The following is a 17959-nucleotide window of genomic DNA, read 5'->3' as shown; positions in this document are numbered from 1 at the left end:
ATACAACACACATAGATATGGGATAATATTGTCCCTATTAGTAAGCCATACTTGATATAACAATCATTGTGAGTTCAACACTGAGGTCGTTCAAGATAAGAAACTTGCACTATTAACGAAACTCCCTAATGACAGATAGATAGATAGATAGATAGTGCATTGAGCTCGCAACATCATAGAACTCGTAATGTCTAACAGCAAGGATTCAAACCCCTAAAATTTGCTCGCACTTTCATAAAGCATAAATTCCTCCAGCAGCAAGGATTAGATCCGTTATCAATTGTGTGGGAGCTGGGCATGCGTACTCGGCTCCCACACAAATAGTAGTGGTTTGAATCCTTGCTGTTGGAAGGCATTAGGATATATACTGGTGGAATACATGTATAATGTCATTGTATAACATCAAGGGGATAAACGTGAGTGTTCAAATTCCAGAGGTGTAAGTTTGTTGATTGTACCTGGTAAGTTGTTTGGGAGGGTATTGATTGAGAGGGTGAAGGCATGTACAGAGCATCAGATTGGGGAGGAAAAATGTGGTTTCAGAAGTGTTGGAGGATATGTGTGGATCAGGTGTTTGCTTTAAAGAGTATGTGTGAGAAATACTTAGAAAAACATATTCAAGTGGCATTTACGGATCTGGATAAGGTATGTGATTGGGTTGAGAGAGATGCTTTGTGAAAGGTCTTCATAACACTGTATGGGAGGAATGCCGCTGGAAGCAGTGAAAAGATTTTATCAAGCGTATAAGGCATGTGGAAGAGTTAGAAGAGAGGAGAGTGATTGGTTCCAAGTGAAGGTTGGTCTGCGGCAAGGGTGTGTGATGTCCCCATGGTTCTTTTATTTGAGTATGGTTAGGATGGTGACGGAGGTAAATGCCTTAAGAGTCTTGGAGAGAGGGACGAGTAAGTAGTCTGTAGGGGATTAGAGGGCCTGGGAAATGAGTCTGTTGTTGTTTGCTGATGATACAGCACTGGTGGCAGAGTCGAGTAAGAAATTAAGAGTAATGACTGAGTTTGGAAGTGTGCGAAAGGAGGAAGTTGAGAATAAACCTGAATAAAAGCAAGGGTATTAGACTTATCATGGTTGAAGGACAGTTAGTTTGGGTGTGACTTTGAATGGAAAAAAAAAAGAAACTGAAGTGAAGTGCTTCAGTTACCCGAGAGTAGACAAGGCAGCGAAAGGAACCATGGAAGTAAAAGTGAGTCATAGGATGGTGAGCTAGGGGGGAAAGGTTCTGGAAGCGAGGAAGAATATATGGAAAGATATATTGTTACTGGGAGGGCAAAAATTGGTGTGTTTGATGGAATAGTAGTCCCAACATTATTATATGAATGCGAGGTTTCGCTGCATCGCACACGACAGCTAGAGAATGAATGTGCGCGAATGTAGCCTTTCTTATTCAATCCCTGGCGCTACCCTGTTCACATGGGAAACGACGATGAGGTATGACAATAAAGAATATATATGTGTGTGTGTGTGTGTGTGTGCATAATCAGGCCTCTAGAGTCTTTATGAGGCTCCTGCGGCAGTCTGGGAGCCGGCCACTTCTATCGGTCGGAACCAGAGGTCATGGAAGTGCAGTGATAGTGTATATGTGTGTGTGTGCGTGTGGCTCATGAGCCAAGAGGGACGGTAGTTAAGTTGCAAGTCCTCGGTGTCTTCATTATGGGCATGTAGGGTCTGGGGATATGTTGTAGAGGTGTGTTCAGTGTTGTAGGGGTCGGGTGATGTCCAGAGTGTAGACGGGAAAGTGTAACTTGTGTTGGTCGAGGGAGTGTGGTTGCTTTTAGTGGGTGTTTGTCCTGTAGGTTGGAGTTTGAGACTGAGTTAGGAGGGCGGTTGTTGAGTGCATGTCGGGTTATTTCTGTTTGAATGTTTTGTGTTGTATTTGTTGAGGGTGGAGGGGATCCGAGAGCAGAGGTTCCACAAGTGTGAGGCAGGGGTGAGATTTTTATATTTACTTGGGAGTTGGCGGTTAGTTATGGGGTGGTTTGGATGGGTAGGATCTACTGCTGTTGCATAGAACTCGGTGCCGAACATACTGATGTGGGACTGTACTGGGAGAGGATCTCTGATTCAGTGTGAAGGTACTGAGTGTTTGTGAGTGCCAGGCAGCCAGTGATTGTTGCGAGTGCACTATCTTGTGTGGTTTACAGCTTTTTTATATTTACTTTTGAGAGAAAGGAAGACCAGGGTAGTGAGGTGCAGTTTAAAGTCGAGCAAATGAATTGTTTGTATAGGATGTTGAGGGGACCCTTTTTATCGTCCATATCTGGCCCCCGTTCGAGTTCTGAGGCATTTCATGTGTGTTGCTTTTGCGTTAATGTTATTGGTGTGGGGAGTGAATGTCATGTGTGTGTCATATGTGATGCCTAGATTGGTGAGTGTTTAGTTCACTGAGAGTAAGTGTCTATTCAAGGTGACTGAAGGGTGTGAACAGGATTCATGTTTTTCTAGGGTTAAAAGTGAATGAAAACCAGTGTGGAGATACAGACATTTTGTTCTGGTTGATCCATTGTTCCAGTTGTTTAATGTTAATGTTGCATGTTTGTTATTGTTGTACGGTGTGAGGGTGCTGTCATGTGATTGTGAAATTAGCCAACCCATTTTTGTCACTGTTGTGGAGGATGGCGTCAAATACCTTTTGTGTGAGGATGTGTTGGCGGACAGTGTCGAATGTTTTGGTGATATGTGTTGCCACCAGTACTGTGCGGGAGGGTGGCCTAGGCTTGGCTGAAGACTTCTAGGCTATGTTGTATAAGGTCAGTGTGTAGCATGGTAATGGAGTGGTTGGGGAAAGCCATGCTATGTGGGTGAGGCCGGAATGTTTCTATTTGATTTTGTTGTGGATCAGTTTTTCTCGGTGTTTGTTGGTTCCTGAAGAGAGAAGGGATATAGTGGGAGGGGAAGTTGAGTAGTCTGGAGGGTTTTAGGACTGGCGTTGCGTTAGCAAGTTTCTCAGATGTTAGGGGCTTTGTGGTTGAAGATATCTGGAAATGCTTGGATTACAAATGGACCAAAGTGTTTCATGGGAAATTTTGATGTTGTCAGGGCTTGTAACAGGAGTGTTCTTTAAAGTTTTAGTTGTTTTACTTGTATTGGTGTGAGTGAAGACTAGGTGGGGGGGTGTTGTTTCTAGGTGAATTTTGTTAAGGATTTTAGTGATTTTCCTGATTTTTGGTTGATTTTTTAAAGTGATTCATGATTATGTGGGTTGCTGTGGTTCATTATATTGTGGAAGGAGTTATTTAGAGTTTGGATTTGTTTTATTATTTCTGTTATTAATAGTTTTGATTTGGTTTCTTTGCTTGATGACGTATGTAACTTGTGGGGAGAAGTTTGGGTTGTATTTTTCTATCCTTTGTTGTATTTACTTCTTGCTGGCTTGGTTGTAGATGTTGATGTAGTGAGAGACTGCATGATTTAGGCATATAAAATAATCTATGTATGTTGGAGTCATGTAGGTTTGGGTTATGTTGTAAGTAGCACTGTGGAGTTGTATTTTCATGGATTGTATTTTTAGGGTTCTGTCATTGTCTCTGAGCTTTGTCATTCTTTTTTTTAGGTGTTTGAGAATGGTAGGTATGGTGGACGAGTGTTAAGATTCCTCCTTGCCCTTGTTGTGTGTGATCTCTTATGCTTGTGTCCATCTGGATGTGAGTCTGGTGTCTTGGACGAGGACAATGTGGACGTCGCGTTCTCTGAGTCACTTGAGTATTTGTGTGTGTGCGTCTGTCTCTGCCGCCAGTGGCGTCGAGGTGCGAGATGTTTCGTTTGTCGCTGTGGTATTCTGTGGGGTAGCGGGGCTTGTCTGTGGATGGTAAGAGTGTGCGGTTTGTGTTGTTGTTTGTTAGATGTTTGTGCTGGAGGTGAGTGAGGGAGGCGGGGGTTGGGAATTGACGTGTGAGTGGTTGCTGCATTTCCAGTGTTCTGAGTAATATTTGATGGATGACAGTGACGTGCAGTGGAGGTGATACCACTAAGTGAAGCTGGAACATCTGATGGAGCTGTGCTTTTTTTGGTGATAGTCACTTGTCATTGTGAGCAGAGGTATGGTGGGTGGTGGTCAAGGGTTACTGTTAATGTCGCCGCCTTGCATTAGCCGCTGGAGGAGGATAACCGGGCCATCATCATCTCCCAGTAGTGGAAAAGAAAAAAGAATTGAATGTGTAAGATTTCTGGGGTGTCAACCTTTGTCCGGCACAGCGGCTGGGGACAACTCGAGGCTGCGCTTCACTCGAGAGCAGGGAAAGTTTGTGACCTTTGGAACAAGAGAAGTGGCCTGGGTAAGGTCCCTCGGTGGTTGAAAGTTTTCTGCAATCTTCATTGTAGACCATCCTCCACCCCGTGCGGTGAGTTAGTGCTAGGAACAGACGAAGAATGGTCTCATTTGATCACATCCACACTTTGACTCTCATATACACACACGCCTTTGTCATTTCCCCTGATCGCTTCATGTGTCCTGGTTATACAAGAACGAGCCAGTTCATATCAGTTTTTAAATAAAAGAGCTGAGACATCACAAGGTGGGAACATGCACCAGCCATTTCAATTTCAGGTTGATTCTGGTAGCATAAGGTTACATGAGGTAGAGAGGACGAGTGTGTTATATACTGCTGCTGTACCTGAGATAAAGAGGCTGAGTGCTTTCTGCTGGTACTGTACCTTAAGTAGAGAGGTCGACTGTTTTGTATACTGCTACTGTAGCTGAGGTAGAATGTTGAGTGTTTTATGTACTGCTGCTGTTACCAAGTCAGTAAGTCTGTGGGATGTACACTCCGATGTTTAGTGTCGGCTGGGGTCCACCTTGGTGTTGGATACTTTTATTTTGAAGTATGTGAGCATTCTGTTACGTGTGTGGGCACATATGTGACTTTTGTGTGTGTGTGTGTGTGTGTGTGTGTGTTTACGGGGAGAGTGTTTTACACTCGTGTTGGCCAAGAGAGGTCGAATGTGTAATGTGCTGCTGTTCCACCTGAGTTAGAGAAGGTAAAGAGGTCGAGTGTGTTGTGCACTGCTGGAGTACCTGAGGTAGAGAGGTCAAGCCAACTACTGTACACTGATACTGTGCCATACAGAGAAAGGTTGAGTGTTTTGCCTAATGCTGCTGTACCAGAGGTTCGAGTGTGCTGTCGACTTTCCTAAGTATTTCTCTGGCTGGGGTATGTGATGTCCCTGGTTCAGCCTGGGGCACGTGACGTCCCTGGTTCAGCCTGGGGCACGTGACGCCCCTGGTTCAGCCTGGGGCACGTGACGCTCCTGGTTCAGCCTGGGGCACGTGACGTCCCTGGTTCAGCCTGGGGCACGTAACGTCCCTGGTTCAGCCTGGGGCACGTAACGCCCCTGGCTTTGGCTGGGGCTCGTGACGTCCTTCGGGGGGTCAGCGTCCAGCGCTTTCCCTGCTTCATGAGAGAATCCTGTCATGAGCACACGTCGGTAGGTACTATATCCTCTCCCAGTAGAGGCATCTAGAGGCATCTCCAGTAGGCTGACACTGACCTTGCCTCCTCTTCTCTCTCCCAACAGAAGGACCCGCAGTTCGCCCACCTGAACCTGGAGGCGGGGCGGCAGGTGAGCCCGGCCATGCCCAGGTCCCGGCCGGTTCCCACCGTGTACGCTACCCTGGACACCCGCCACGCCCACCCCCGCGTTACCTTCGACCTGAGGCAGTCTCACAGCCAGGCCAGTCTGGACATGACCCGGGCACATGACCTGGCTTATAGTGACGACTCCACACACGACCTGGCCTACCACCACCATCACCTATCCCACGACCCCGGACGACCTCTGCTGGCCGACGACCAGACGCCAGAAACCGCCCTGGTGACCAAACGGGAGAGTTCTGTGTGATGGTCGTGGTAGAGCCGCGTACAGCTTACAGCCATGCTCCCCGCGGGTACCACAAGGTCGATGTGGTGCCATGCCCCCTCCCTCTCTCGTGTCCCGCCTCAGCTTGGTCGTCAAACACCCACCATGGACATAACAAACTCAGTCCATCACTGTTCTGTGAATACATCCTTTTCTTGCCTCAGCCGGTAATGTGGTCTTGACCATCATGAGCTCAGCTCGACCATCCGGCACATGGCTGGCTAGTGTCCTCACCAGCGACGACCAGTGTCGGGGAGACGGGCCTCTCCCGTGTCATCCTGCAGGTGAAGGACCCGACGATCAGCCATGATACCTGTGTGTCTAGAGACGGGAAGGGGAGCCGTGGGTACGGGTGTAGACCATGACGTCACCTTGGGTTGAGATCCGGGCACGGATGTAGGCCGTGACGTCAACCTAGAAGGAGCTCCAGACAGAGGTGCATGGCCATGACGTCAGCCAAGTAGATGTTCATACGTTGGACATGACGTGACTTCCATAGTGGTGGTAGACACACGAGTGACGTGGTCAAGTGGTGTGACGTTAGGTCAGTGAAGGAAGGTGTCAGGATACTTGTGTCATACCTGTTGTGGTGAGGTCAACATCACTCCTACCACTTGGTTCAACATCAAGGCATCCGACCTCAGGAAGACACATGAAACTTGAGGTCAAGATAATTGGCAACTCGTCACCGACAAATGAGGGTTGTGTGACCATAGCCTCGCTGAGCTGTGAGTGTTACCGAGGGTTGTGTGACCACAGTCTCGCTGAGCTGTGAGTGTTACCGAGGGTTGTGTGACCACAGTCTCGCTGAGCTGTGAGTGTTACCGAGGGTTGTGTGACCACAGTCTCGCTGAGCTGTGAGTGTTACCGAGGGGTTGTGTGACCACTGTGCAGCTGAGTTGTGACCGTCTTCGAATTTCCTGGTTCAGCAATGCCTGATGCTGTTTACCCGCATCATTATGACCAAGTGACTGACAAATGGTTCACTGGCAGGTATGTTACCAGTGATCTGCAACCTGCTGCTGGTGACTCGTCATGTTACTGGCTGAGTTACCAGCTGATAACTCGTCATATTGGTGTCTGATGTAACCTACAAGTGACTCGTTGCTGGCTAAGTGACCTACTGGTTACTTATGTTGCTGGTGACTTATGTAGTTGACTGACTAACTTGATAGTGACTCATGTTGTTGGTTGAGTATCCTAATGGTGACTCGTCATATTTTTGGTTGAGTAACTTACTGGTGATGTTCTTGGCTGACTCATGTTCTTAACTGAGTGACCTGCTGGTGACTCATGTTGCTGGCTGACTAACGTGTTGGTGACTGTCATGATCGTAGGTGACTATTTCAAGATCACACACTTCATCACTTATCCGACGTTACATATATATATATATATATATATATATATATATATATATATATATATATATGTGTGTGTGTGTGTGTGTGTGTGTGTTTCCTGGTTATATTGCAAAGTGACGATAACTGCACGTCTGGCACGGTGTTTCATGATGATCTAACTCGTGGAGCGCAGTGGTCAAGGTCAGTTGGGTCACAGGGGAGATCACGGTCAGCAAGTCATTAGGGAAGCCACGGTCAGTAGATGGCCAACGAGGCCAGTAAGTAGGTTACCTGAGAGGCCACGGTCCTCAGGTCACCAGGAAGGTCACGAGTGGTGGATCACCAGGGAATCACAGTCCGTACGTCAACAGGGAGGTCAAGGTTTGTAGTTCGCAAGAGAGGTCACGGTTAGTAGGTCAACAAAGAAGCCATGGTCAGTAGATCATCAGAGAGATCACGGTTTAGTAGGCTAGCAGGGAGGCCATGGTCAGTATGTCATAGGGAGGTCACGTTCAGTAGGTCACACTGAGTAGATAACCATCAAAAAATAACCAGGGTGGGGTAGACCATGGCCAGTAGGTCAGCAGGAAAATCACATTAAGTAGGTCACTAGGGAGGTCATGGTCAGCAGGTCACCAGGGAGACCACAGCCATTAGGTCAGGGGGGGGGGGGGGGCTACGGTCAGTACATCACCAGAGATCGTGGTCAGTAGGGAGGCCAGGTGGAGGGCAACACCAGACAAGTGGGTCAGTAAACACAGATCATCAGTGGTAGAGTTTGGTGTCTGATGATTCCTTGTTCTTCAAGTTTCTTTGTACCTCAGCGGTATGATCTTAGGCCCAGTAGCCTCTGCCGTTACTGCTGTAACACTGCATGATATTCATTGTCATGTGTGGCTCACAAACACTGCATTATGATATTCAGTGTGTGGTTCACAAGCACTGCATGACATTCAGTGTCAGGCGTGGCTCACAAACGCTGCATTATGATACTTAGTGTCAGGTGTGACATGATAAGGATCAACAGCACAAGACAATTTACACATTGTAAAGCAGGGACTTTGTCCGTAATTGGAGTGATGTATCTCCCTAATGCAGAGAAGGTATAGCGCTGTGCAGGCGCCTAGCCAGGCTCGAGCCAAGTGCAGCCGGTGACAAGGTTACTGTCTAGGGTACGTAGGGTCAGGACTTACGACCTACAACTTCCCTTGCCATGGATGGACTCCTCCATCCGTGTTCATTAAAGAAAGGAAATGTAAGTCACGAAGTGCTCGCAGCTCGTCAACATGGACTGGGAACTTCCCACTGGCCGCCTTAGCTCGAGCCCTAACTACTGGGGCATAAAAAGGCGAGTCCTGAGGAACTGCGGCTTTTACTTCCAGTCCGTTGTCAGCCCTGGAACACCATTGGCCTGGAAACTTTTGCTCGTTATTAGGTTGGGAAGCAGCAGGTGTGAGGCTGGCGGCCCCAGAGCCGGACACTCACTAACTTCGTCCTGGCTGCAGCTGGCGGCCATCATCACCAACATTACTCCTCTCCTCATCATCTCGTGTTGAAGTTGCCTCCCTTCAGCCAGGAGGTGTGAATACATATGTGATCACTCGACTGTACAGCTGTAACTACGGTATACTGAGGCTGGCGGAGGATGGTCGTGGCGTGAACGCCGGGCAGGAGGAGCCTGCTTGCCTCACACACCACCAAGATGGCCAGGTCCTCAACAGGGAGGAGGTCAGCACTCTCAAATAAGCCGATCAGCCGTGAGTGTCAAGCGCCTTTCGGTGTCAGTGCATCACACCACATGTACGTACTGAGATGCCTCTGCTGCTGTGAAGTAGAACGACGCCCCGCATGCTACCCAGGCCAGTTCTCAGCTGTGTTCTGTGTTTTCAGCAGACCTGATGAATGCTCTACTCACGATATAAATAACGCTGAAGGCTACTATTAGGGATCGAACCTGCGTCTGATCCTAACGAGATACACCATTAAGCCTGGAAGTTTGACAGCGAGTCTTGTCGACTGTCCTCAAATTAGTCAGTCATAACTGACTTAAGTACAACAATCTTAGGAACTTTTGTACGATGGCTGCAGGTAACTGTATGACAGCTGCATAAGGCCATAGAGTACGACGGCTGCAGCACGTACCAGAGTACGACAGCTGCAACATATACCAGAGTACGACAGCTGCAGCAGATACCAGGGTGCGATAGTCGCAGGCACGCTAGCCAATCGGGTTATATAAAAGTCTATACTGAACGCTCATATAACGTGATATTGATAAGACTATTTCTATGACGCTGAACTGCCGTCCATAACATCATGCCGGAGTCTGGCAACGGTATGTTCAGATAATGACATACGATACTCATCTGGCCCAGCAGTATGGAAGGAAAAGTTGCCCTATCACTGTCACGTCCAGTAAATTTACCATCGCAAAGTATAATTTCAGTCAAATACTTTTTTGGCATGGCAAAGATTTTTTTTTTTTCGCAGACTCATGTTTGGGGGAGCTTCCTCCAACGGTAATGTTGAAGATTTGTTGTGGAAAGTTGGAGGAGAAGTTTACGAGCTCATGCACGAATATGTAGTTCATGTTAGATAACTTATGGCTCTCGCATGACCCAACTTGAACATTCTGAGTATAGTAACAGTGAGGGGGGAGGGGTTGGTGGCAACAGTGGGGTGAGGGTAACATTGTGGTGGGGTGATGGTAATATTGTGGTGAGTTCAGTGGTAACAGTATGGTGGCTTCACTAGTGGTAGGGTAATGGTAAAATTGTGGTGAGTTCAAGAGTGGTGGGATGCTGGTTGGTATCATCAGCGACAGGTGTGGGTTCACTAGATGTAGCGGTGTGGTAAGTGGTGTGAGTAGGGTAATGGTGTGGGTTCAACAGACGTGATAGTGTGGCAACAGCTTGATGGGTTCATCAGTGGTGGGAGTATGGTAACAGTGTAATGGGTTCATCACTGATGGGAGAGTGGTAACAGTGTGGTGGGGCTAACCCGTGCTGGGAGTGAGGTAACAGTGTAATTCACTGATGGTGTGAGTATGGTAAGTGTGGTGAGTTTACTATTGGAGACATTATGGTAATAATGTGATGGTTCTTCCAGATGGGTGTGACAACAGTGTGGTAGGCTCACAAGTACTGACACTACAACTGACCACTGGCATTGACAACCAGCACTGACCACTGATACCGACCGCTATCTCTGACACTGACCACTAGAACTAACACTAGTACTGACCACTGGTACTGACATTGGAACTGAGCGCTAGCATTGATATTGCCACTAACCATTGGCAGTGGAACCAATAGCACCGACAGTGGCACAGACCTATACCATTGGCACTAACCACTAACACTGGCCATTTGAACCTGGGATGTTGAGAGTGGTCACTACACAGTGGCCACCAGGGATAGTGGTCCTGGTCATCCATACAAAACTTTGAAAGGTAACCAACAAAAGACCATCCGTGGCAAGTTTGGTTTTCTCTGGTCCAGTAGTTACAGAGATGAACGAGATATTACAGGTAAACGGACGGACAACGAGGGAGGTTTGTGTTGAGCAAGACTCGCATGGTATATGACAATGTGGGTTATGAAGGCAGACACATAACTCTTGTTCCATTTGTTCTTCGAGCTCGTGATGCCATTCTTGTGGAAGTCTTTCCAGTGTTCCAACCAGGATGCAGGAGCAAGTTCCTCATCCTCCTCACTGCCGTGATCACGCAGGCGGGACACTTGGTTTCAAAATGGATGTTAGTCACTCGGGGGGTCAGGCTTGGGCTGTAAGGAAGGTGGTTGAGGTGCTCATAAACCACTAGCATGAATAGCAGCTTGTGCAATGTGATCCTTGAAGATCGGCGCATTGTCATGTACCAGAAAGATACCTTTGGTCTACATTCTCCGTCGTTTCTCATTAATGGTGCTGTGCGGTTTTCGAATCGGATCAGCAAAGGAGTTATGTAAAATTATCTTTACGACGCAGTCAACCAGCGGTATCACTTTAACATCACAGAAAACCGAGTCATGATCTACCAAGACTTTCGGAACTTCTTCGAAGGCTGGTGCTTCCACTGCAAGAACTTCAACTTGAACTCAGGGTGTCGAGTATATGCTTTCAGGCCAGATAGTTGACTAGATTAACTTAGTTCAGTTGAATTAACTTAATGTACAGCAAAGCTCTGGTACCGATCGTGAGAATAGGTTTCTGTGAACCACATCTGGCCGATTCCTTAAGCAAGGAAATGATCATGGATGATTATCACGACACTTCAAAATGAAATTCCAAATTCAGTGCTGCAGTAATTTTGTTAATGTGTTGATCCGCTACAGTCCAGGTCTGGACTTGGAGCACAGCTGCCTCCTCATTGGTACCTGACCACCCTCACGGCCGCACTGGAACCTCTGAGATATACCATCACTGTACACGACCATCAAATATTGATGGATATCCGTCACAAAGGTTTATTCTTGGGTAAGAAGTTTCTAACAATCTAATTCTCAGGTTTGTTGATATTCTTGATTTTCTTGGATGCCAAACTTCAATTTCTTGATCTGAAATGATTGACAAAACTTTAGTGAAAAGAACCCCAAGCTCTTTTTCAGAATTCATCATGAAAAGACAATCCTTGCCAAGTTATGGAGTGTGTGCAAAATGCTTTGACTGTCCCCACAAGGACCTACCTGACCTGTAATGATATTCCTTCTGCCCTTATTTCTTGGCTTCCGAGACCTGTCGCTTGACCTGTGATGTCCCCCCACCACCAGTATGTCGAGTCAACAGGTCTGTAAGATGGAAAGTTTGTCCTCTAGCGATATATTTCCTCCTCTTTTTTCCTCCAGTTTAATATCTAGGGTCTTGATGGCAAATATTGACACGGTCAAGTTTTTCTTTACGTTCCGGAATGGCCGACTTCCCTCACCTCAGGCAACATGCCAAGAACAGAAATACTTTCTCCCCTACTGTAGGGCGATGTAAGGCCGCTTTTAAGGTGGCAATTAGTGTGTCATACGACCCGAGTCTACAAGTGTGTGTCAAGTCCCACCTCCGGCTGGCCGGCACACACACACACACCTCCGTATTGATTCCTAGTTTTCTTTTTTCAAGAGTTGTGAGTTATGGCAACTGGCGGCGCTGTCCTGGAGCGGCTTCTTGCTGCCTGGTTGACGTGTGGCAGGAGTGGCGTGTCCCGCTCACGTCGCCCTCGCTCTCCTTCGTGGAGTCGTATCCCTGGGTCCCCTCCATAACGTCTGGCTGGATCGTTGTGGAACCTGCACACTCGTTGGGGGAGTGGCTCACGGTCGCACTCGGGAGCTGGTTGCAGTAAAGCCTCCCACCCGTAACTAATGTCCAAGAAAAGACTGACTGACGAGCCTCCACGTTATGTTGGGCATTACTAGGACATTAAGTGGTCACGGTCATCTCGTGCTGGTGGGAGGCCACGGGCACTGCTCTCCTCTGCCACTGGTGAAGCTGTAGCCCCACACACACATCATGTCTCGTATAATGGGATGGGTCCAGTGTTGTAAATGTCTTTCGTCCTGTTGTTTCCTCCTGTCATACTTCTCTTCTTGTGCCATTTGCTCACTTTCTGAATGAACCATTTGTACCATCTCTTCATTTCCTATGTTAACTTTGTACCACTTGTCTACTGTCCAATTGAACCATTTCTACCATTTGTTCATTGCTTCAGCCAACCCTTTGTTTGCTGCTTCCATGAACTATTTGTACACTTTCTTCATTACTTCAGTGAACCACTTGTATTACTCATTCTTTCACTGAAGCTTTTGAATCATGCCTGTGTTGTACCATTGTTCATTGGTTGAACAATTCAGTAAGCCATTTTGTCATTTGTTCATTTCTTTTCCGGACATTTGTACCATATTTTCACTCATTAAATGAACTGTGTATCACTTGTTCACTGCTTGAGATGATCCACTGGTACCACTTCAGCGACCATATTGACCACTTGTTACATGCCTGATTGAACCATTTGTACCACTTTCTAATTGCTTGATTGAACCACTTGTAACATTTTTTCATTGCTCGAGTGAACCATTTGTACCATATGTTGAGTGCCGTAGTGAAATATTTGTACAATTTGTTCACTGCTTGGTTGGAATATCAAACCGTCTGTTCATTGTTTGAATGAAATATTTTCACCACTTTTTCATTTGAATGGAACATTTGTACAACTTCTTCACTGTATTGAGGGAAACATTTAACTTGTTCATTTCTTGAGTGAAACATTCATACCACTTGTCCATTTCAGCGAAAAAAAAATGTTACCACTGATTCACTTTCATGAGCAAGACATTTGTACCACTGGCTCACTGCATGAGTGGACCATCAGTTGACACAGATCTGTACACACGAGATACGTCAGGTCAACAGCACAGATTGTTGGGTATTACGTCAGTAGTCTGGACAATGTTTCGCACACGAGCGTTGTACGTTTCTCTGTGTCACGATGGCAGAGAGAGGGAGGTTGGGGTCATGAATTTCATACCACAAGCAGAGCCACCAGATGATCAACATAAAACACAGACCTACAGACATCAATAAAGTGAACCTACGTGTGACGCCACCACCCGGCTGGACGGGCGAGGTCGGCTACAGCCAGTACCAGGTTGACCTGCGCTGTAGGATGACCTTCTCCTGTACCACCACCACCAGCGCCATTCTGCCCCTCGCGTCAGGAGCAAGAGTGTCGAGCAGTTGTCTTGGCTCCCGTGGGGAGTTCTGCTCAGAGGGGATATTTTTGTATATGTATAAAGATTTATATTACACTTTAAACATTGTTAATATGGGTGTTTGACTGACCTTATCTGATGTGGATGGGAGTTGTTATAGTACAGGCCCATCCAACCTGCTCACAGTAGGAAGACGCTTCCTGGTCCACACTGTCCCCAGGGTCCTCTTCCCTGCACACTGTAATAGGATTCTCCCGTTATACACATGGTAACCAGGATCTTACCTTCTTGTTCACGGTACAAGGAACCCACCTGCCCTACACTATACTAGGCCACTCCTACCTGTTCATAGTACCAGGACCCTCCTGCTCGAAACTGTATCACGATCATCTCACCTGTACAGAGTGCTAGGGGCCTTCATGCTCCATGTTGTATCAGGATATCTGACCTATACACTGTACCAGGGTCCCCCTCCTCTACTCTGTACCAGGATCATTCTACCTTTACACTGTATCGTGCCCTACTGCTCTACACTCTGACACAGTCACCTGACTTGTATACTACACCAGGGCTCTTCTGCTCTACACTGTACATGTTCACTCTACCAGGACCTATGCTTGTGCACTGTACCAGGATCACGCCACCTGTACGCTATTCTATTGGTCTACATTGTACAAGAATCATGTGACCCCGTACTCTAACACTAGGACCCTCTTGCTCTGCACTGTACTACAATCATCCTGCCTGTCCATCATACAAGGATCCTACTGATCTAGGTTACAGCACAAGATCATCCAACTTGTACACTGTACTAAGACCTTCCTGCTCTAAGATGAACCAGACAAATCCTACTTGGACAGTGTACTATGATCTTCGAGCTCTATATTGTACCAGGATCATCCTAATGGCACACTGTACCAGGGGCCTCCTGCCCTACACGGGACCAGGATAATCCTACTAGGACCTTACTGCTCTGAAATGTAACAGGATCATCCTACCTGTGCACTGTACCAGAACCAAAATATATGTACAATGTACTAGACGCCTAATGCTCTGTGCCAGGATTACACTACTTGTACTGTATACCAGGAGCTTCCTGTTCTACACTGTACAAGGATAATAATACCTGTACAGTGTCCCAGAACCCACCTGTTCTACACTGTACCAGGAATCATCCTACCTGCTGTACACTGTGCCGTATCCTAGGCTTATTCCGCCAGTATACTGCACCATCCTCCTGTTCCACGCTGTAATTATCAACCTACCTGTCCACTGTACCAGTACCCTCCTGTTCTATACTGTATCAGGATAATCCTATATGTACACTGTACTAGGGCCCCCTTATTCTATACTGTACCATGATCGACCCCCTCTACACTCTACCACATCGTACCCATACACTGTACCAGCATCCTTCTGCTCTACACAGTGAACGAGGATCATCCTACTTGTAAACTATACCTGGAGCCACCTGTTCCAAAGTGTACCAGGATTATCTGACCTGTATTCTACACTCTACAATGCATGAAGTTCATCCTGCTTATACACTGTTCCAACACTTACCTGTTCTAATCGAGATGTACACTGCACCAAGACTCTCTCTTGTAACACACTATGCCACGAACATCCAACTTGTACACTGTACCAGTAATCTCCTGCTGTACACTGACGAAGACCTTCCTGCTCTACGCTGTGCCAGGATCATCCTACATATACACTGTCTCAGGATCCTCCTGCTCCTCACTACACCGAAATTATCCTACCTATACACTGTACCAGGACCCTCGTCTACAGAATCATCCTACCTGTACACCGTACCAGGATCATCCTATCTACACACTGTACCGTGGCCCTCCTGCTCTACAGTATACCAGGATCATCCTATCTATACACTGAAACCAGGACCCTCATGCTCTACAGTATACCAGGATCATCCTGAAGTGCACTGCATCTAAGACTCTTCTGTACCAAGATCATATAACCTATACACTGTAGCAAAAACCCTCCTGATCTACACTGTACTAAGATTATCCTTCCTATAAACTGTCCCAGGACCATCTTATTGTAGACTGTATCAAGATTGATCATCCTACCTGTACAATGTACCAGGGTTCTCCTGCTCTACGTTGTATCAGGATCTTCATACTTGTACACTGTACCAGGATCATCCTAACTATACTCTGTACAAGGACCTTCCTGCTCCACAGTATACTAGAATCATCCTACCTGTACATTGTATCAGGATCATCCTACCTATACACTGTACCAGGACACTTTTGTTTTTTAGTGTACCAAGATCATCCTACCTGTACATTGTACCAGAAGCCGCATGCTATGCACTGTACCAGTGTCATCCTACACACACACACACTCACACTACCAAATCCCTCCAGCCCTTCACAGCACAAGGATCATCCTACCTGTACACTATCCCAGGATCCTCCTGCTCTACACTGTCCCTGGGATCATCCTGCTTAGTCTGGCGGCCATGATCCGGCATCCATTTTCTTGCAGGATATCTTTATATTTTTGTACCATTCGTTTGTAGCATTTGTGCGATGATCTCCAGGTGGGTGTGGGGGTTCTCGTCCTCTGGGGGGAGAGAAATGAGATTATCGAGAACATCCAAGATGGCCGAGGCATGAGAGCAAAAAAAGCAAAAAAAAAAAAAACCTTTAATGTGGAAGTGAATGGCATCATTACTAACAAGGAAAAAAGTAAAAAGGAAAATGTAACAGGTGACGTATGGTGGTTGGCTACTACATGGAGGAATACCATCTTCTCTTATGTTCTGTAGGATGACACTCTGCCATAAGACCATAGATAATTGAACTCAATTTCTTTTTTGGATGTTTTTATCTGAGTGAATACAGGCCAATAACATCATGACACACTACATCATCGAAAACAGACGCTTCCAATATTGAATGCTTCTCTATCACCTGGCACACGTCTGTCCAGAACTAACTTGATCGATTACGTACTTACCTTCACGATCATTTAAAGACTAGTGACGTCCATCTGTTTCTCGGTCGGTAAGAGAGACGATTCATTGTTGTCATTTCCCTTATGTTCACCTGTTATCACCAGAGGCGCAGAACAGTACCTAGAATGTCAGAGAACAAGATGAACACAATGAATAATGTCTGCCATAGTAACCCCAGATGGCTCTGTGTGATGGCCGAGATTTTTCATGATATCAGTACCTTATTGTTTGAGACGCCTCCTGCACACACAACCTAAAATTGCTCTCGATCTCTTGGTCTCATCTGGTCACTCAAATAAAGTTATTGTAATGATATACTGTACCACACAAAAAAGAATTTAAGTTATATCGTTGGATACTGTAGTGTAGTTATTCTGCAAGTCTCCTGTGGAATACATATGATATATTATCAGATACACCAAAGGCAGCATCATGGAGGGCGAGGTCTACCCACACAGTGCGCGGTGATGGTGTCCATCCATCGCAGAAAGTTATCCTAACTGTCATGAGAAACATTGTGCAACTTACTGATCACATCTCCATCATCCAAGCAGCCGACTTGCCGAAGAATGACCCGTTTGTGAGTGGCAGTGACACAGTGACCCTGATCCTCCAGAGATCAAAAGTGGTTACGTAAGGAAACACCAGAATACAACAGGTGGAGGGGGGAAGCCACTGGTGTACAGTGACTTTCACACACCGAGACTCGCACCGTCCTGGTGGTTGCAGACACGAAACGTCTTCATTCTTCTGTACCTTTGGTCATCGGGTTCATGATGCCCCGTGACGTCCTCATAGCTTCATTAGTTTAAGATCCAGCTGTCTTGAACATCAACACAGCTGGAGGTGTCTCCGTTGCTTCAGACCAACTGGCTGCACACAGTCTCAAGGGATACGTTGCTGTAGCATGATTACATTCTGGTCCTGGCAGCAGCAGCAGCAGTACTTAACAGCTTTAAGATCTGGCAACACTGATGTACAAATACCCTTAATGGATGTCAGTGAACGAGTCACACATTTCATGCCGGCTGGAACTGGTCTGCTCACTCCAGTTGTTAATCCATGAC

At 46.6% G+C, this 17959-nt stretch overlaps 1 protein-coding gene and 1 long non-coding RNA gene across 4 annotated transcripts in view; one reads left to right on the top strand and one right to left on the bottom strand.

The window, feature by feature from the left end:
- The window catches only part of LOC139751591 (protein turtle homolog B-like), a 900734-nt gene extending 894138 nt beyond the window's left edge, over positions 1-6596 (top strand). For both annotated transcript variants that reach the window (XM_071667192.1, XM_071667193.1), the window contains one exon: positions 5527-6596. In XM_071667192.1, the coding sequence (XP_071523293.1) occupies positions 5527-5850 (324 nt within the window). In that variant the 3' untranslated portion in view covers positions 5851-6596. The remainder of the gene's footprint in view (positions 1-5526) is intronic.
- LOC139751592 (uncharacterized) overlaps positions 1-17959 on the bottom strand; it is a 139318-nt gene that overhangs the window by 19007 nt on the left and 102352 nt on the right. For both annotated transcript variants that reach the window (XR_011713373.1, XR_011713374.1), the window contains exons 4-6: positions 16895-17012; positions 16327-16498; positions 14037-14144 (exon numbers count right to left, since the gene is read on the bottom strand). This is a non-coding gene — a long non-coding RNA (uncharacterized lncRNA). The remainder of the gene's footprint in view (positions 1-14036; positions 14145-16326; positions 16499-16894; positions 17013-17959) is intronic.

This window comes from Panulirus ornatus, chromosome 11 (assembly GCF_036320965.1).
Source record: "Panulirus ornatus isolate Po-2019 chromosome 11, ASM3632096v1, whole genome shotgun sequence".
Classification (NCBI taxonomy): Eukaryota; Metazoa; Arthropoda; class Malacostraca; order Decapoda; family Palinuridae; genus Panulirus; species Panulirus ornatus.
The sequence above is the reverse complement of the archived record's forward strand: the minus strand, read 5'-3'. Positions and strand labels throughout refer to the sequence as shown.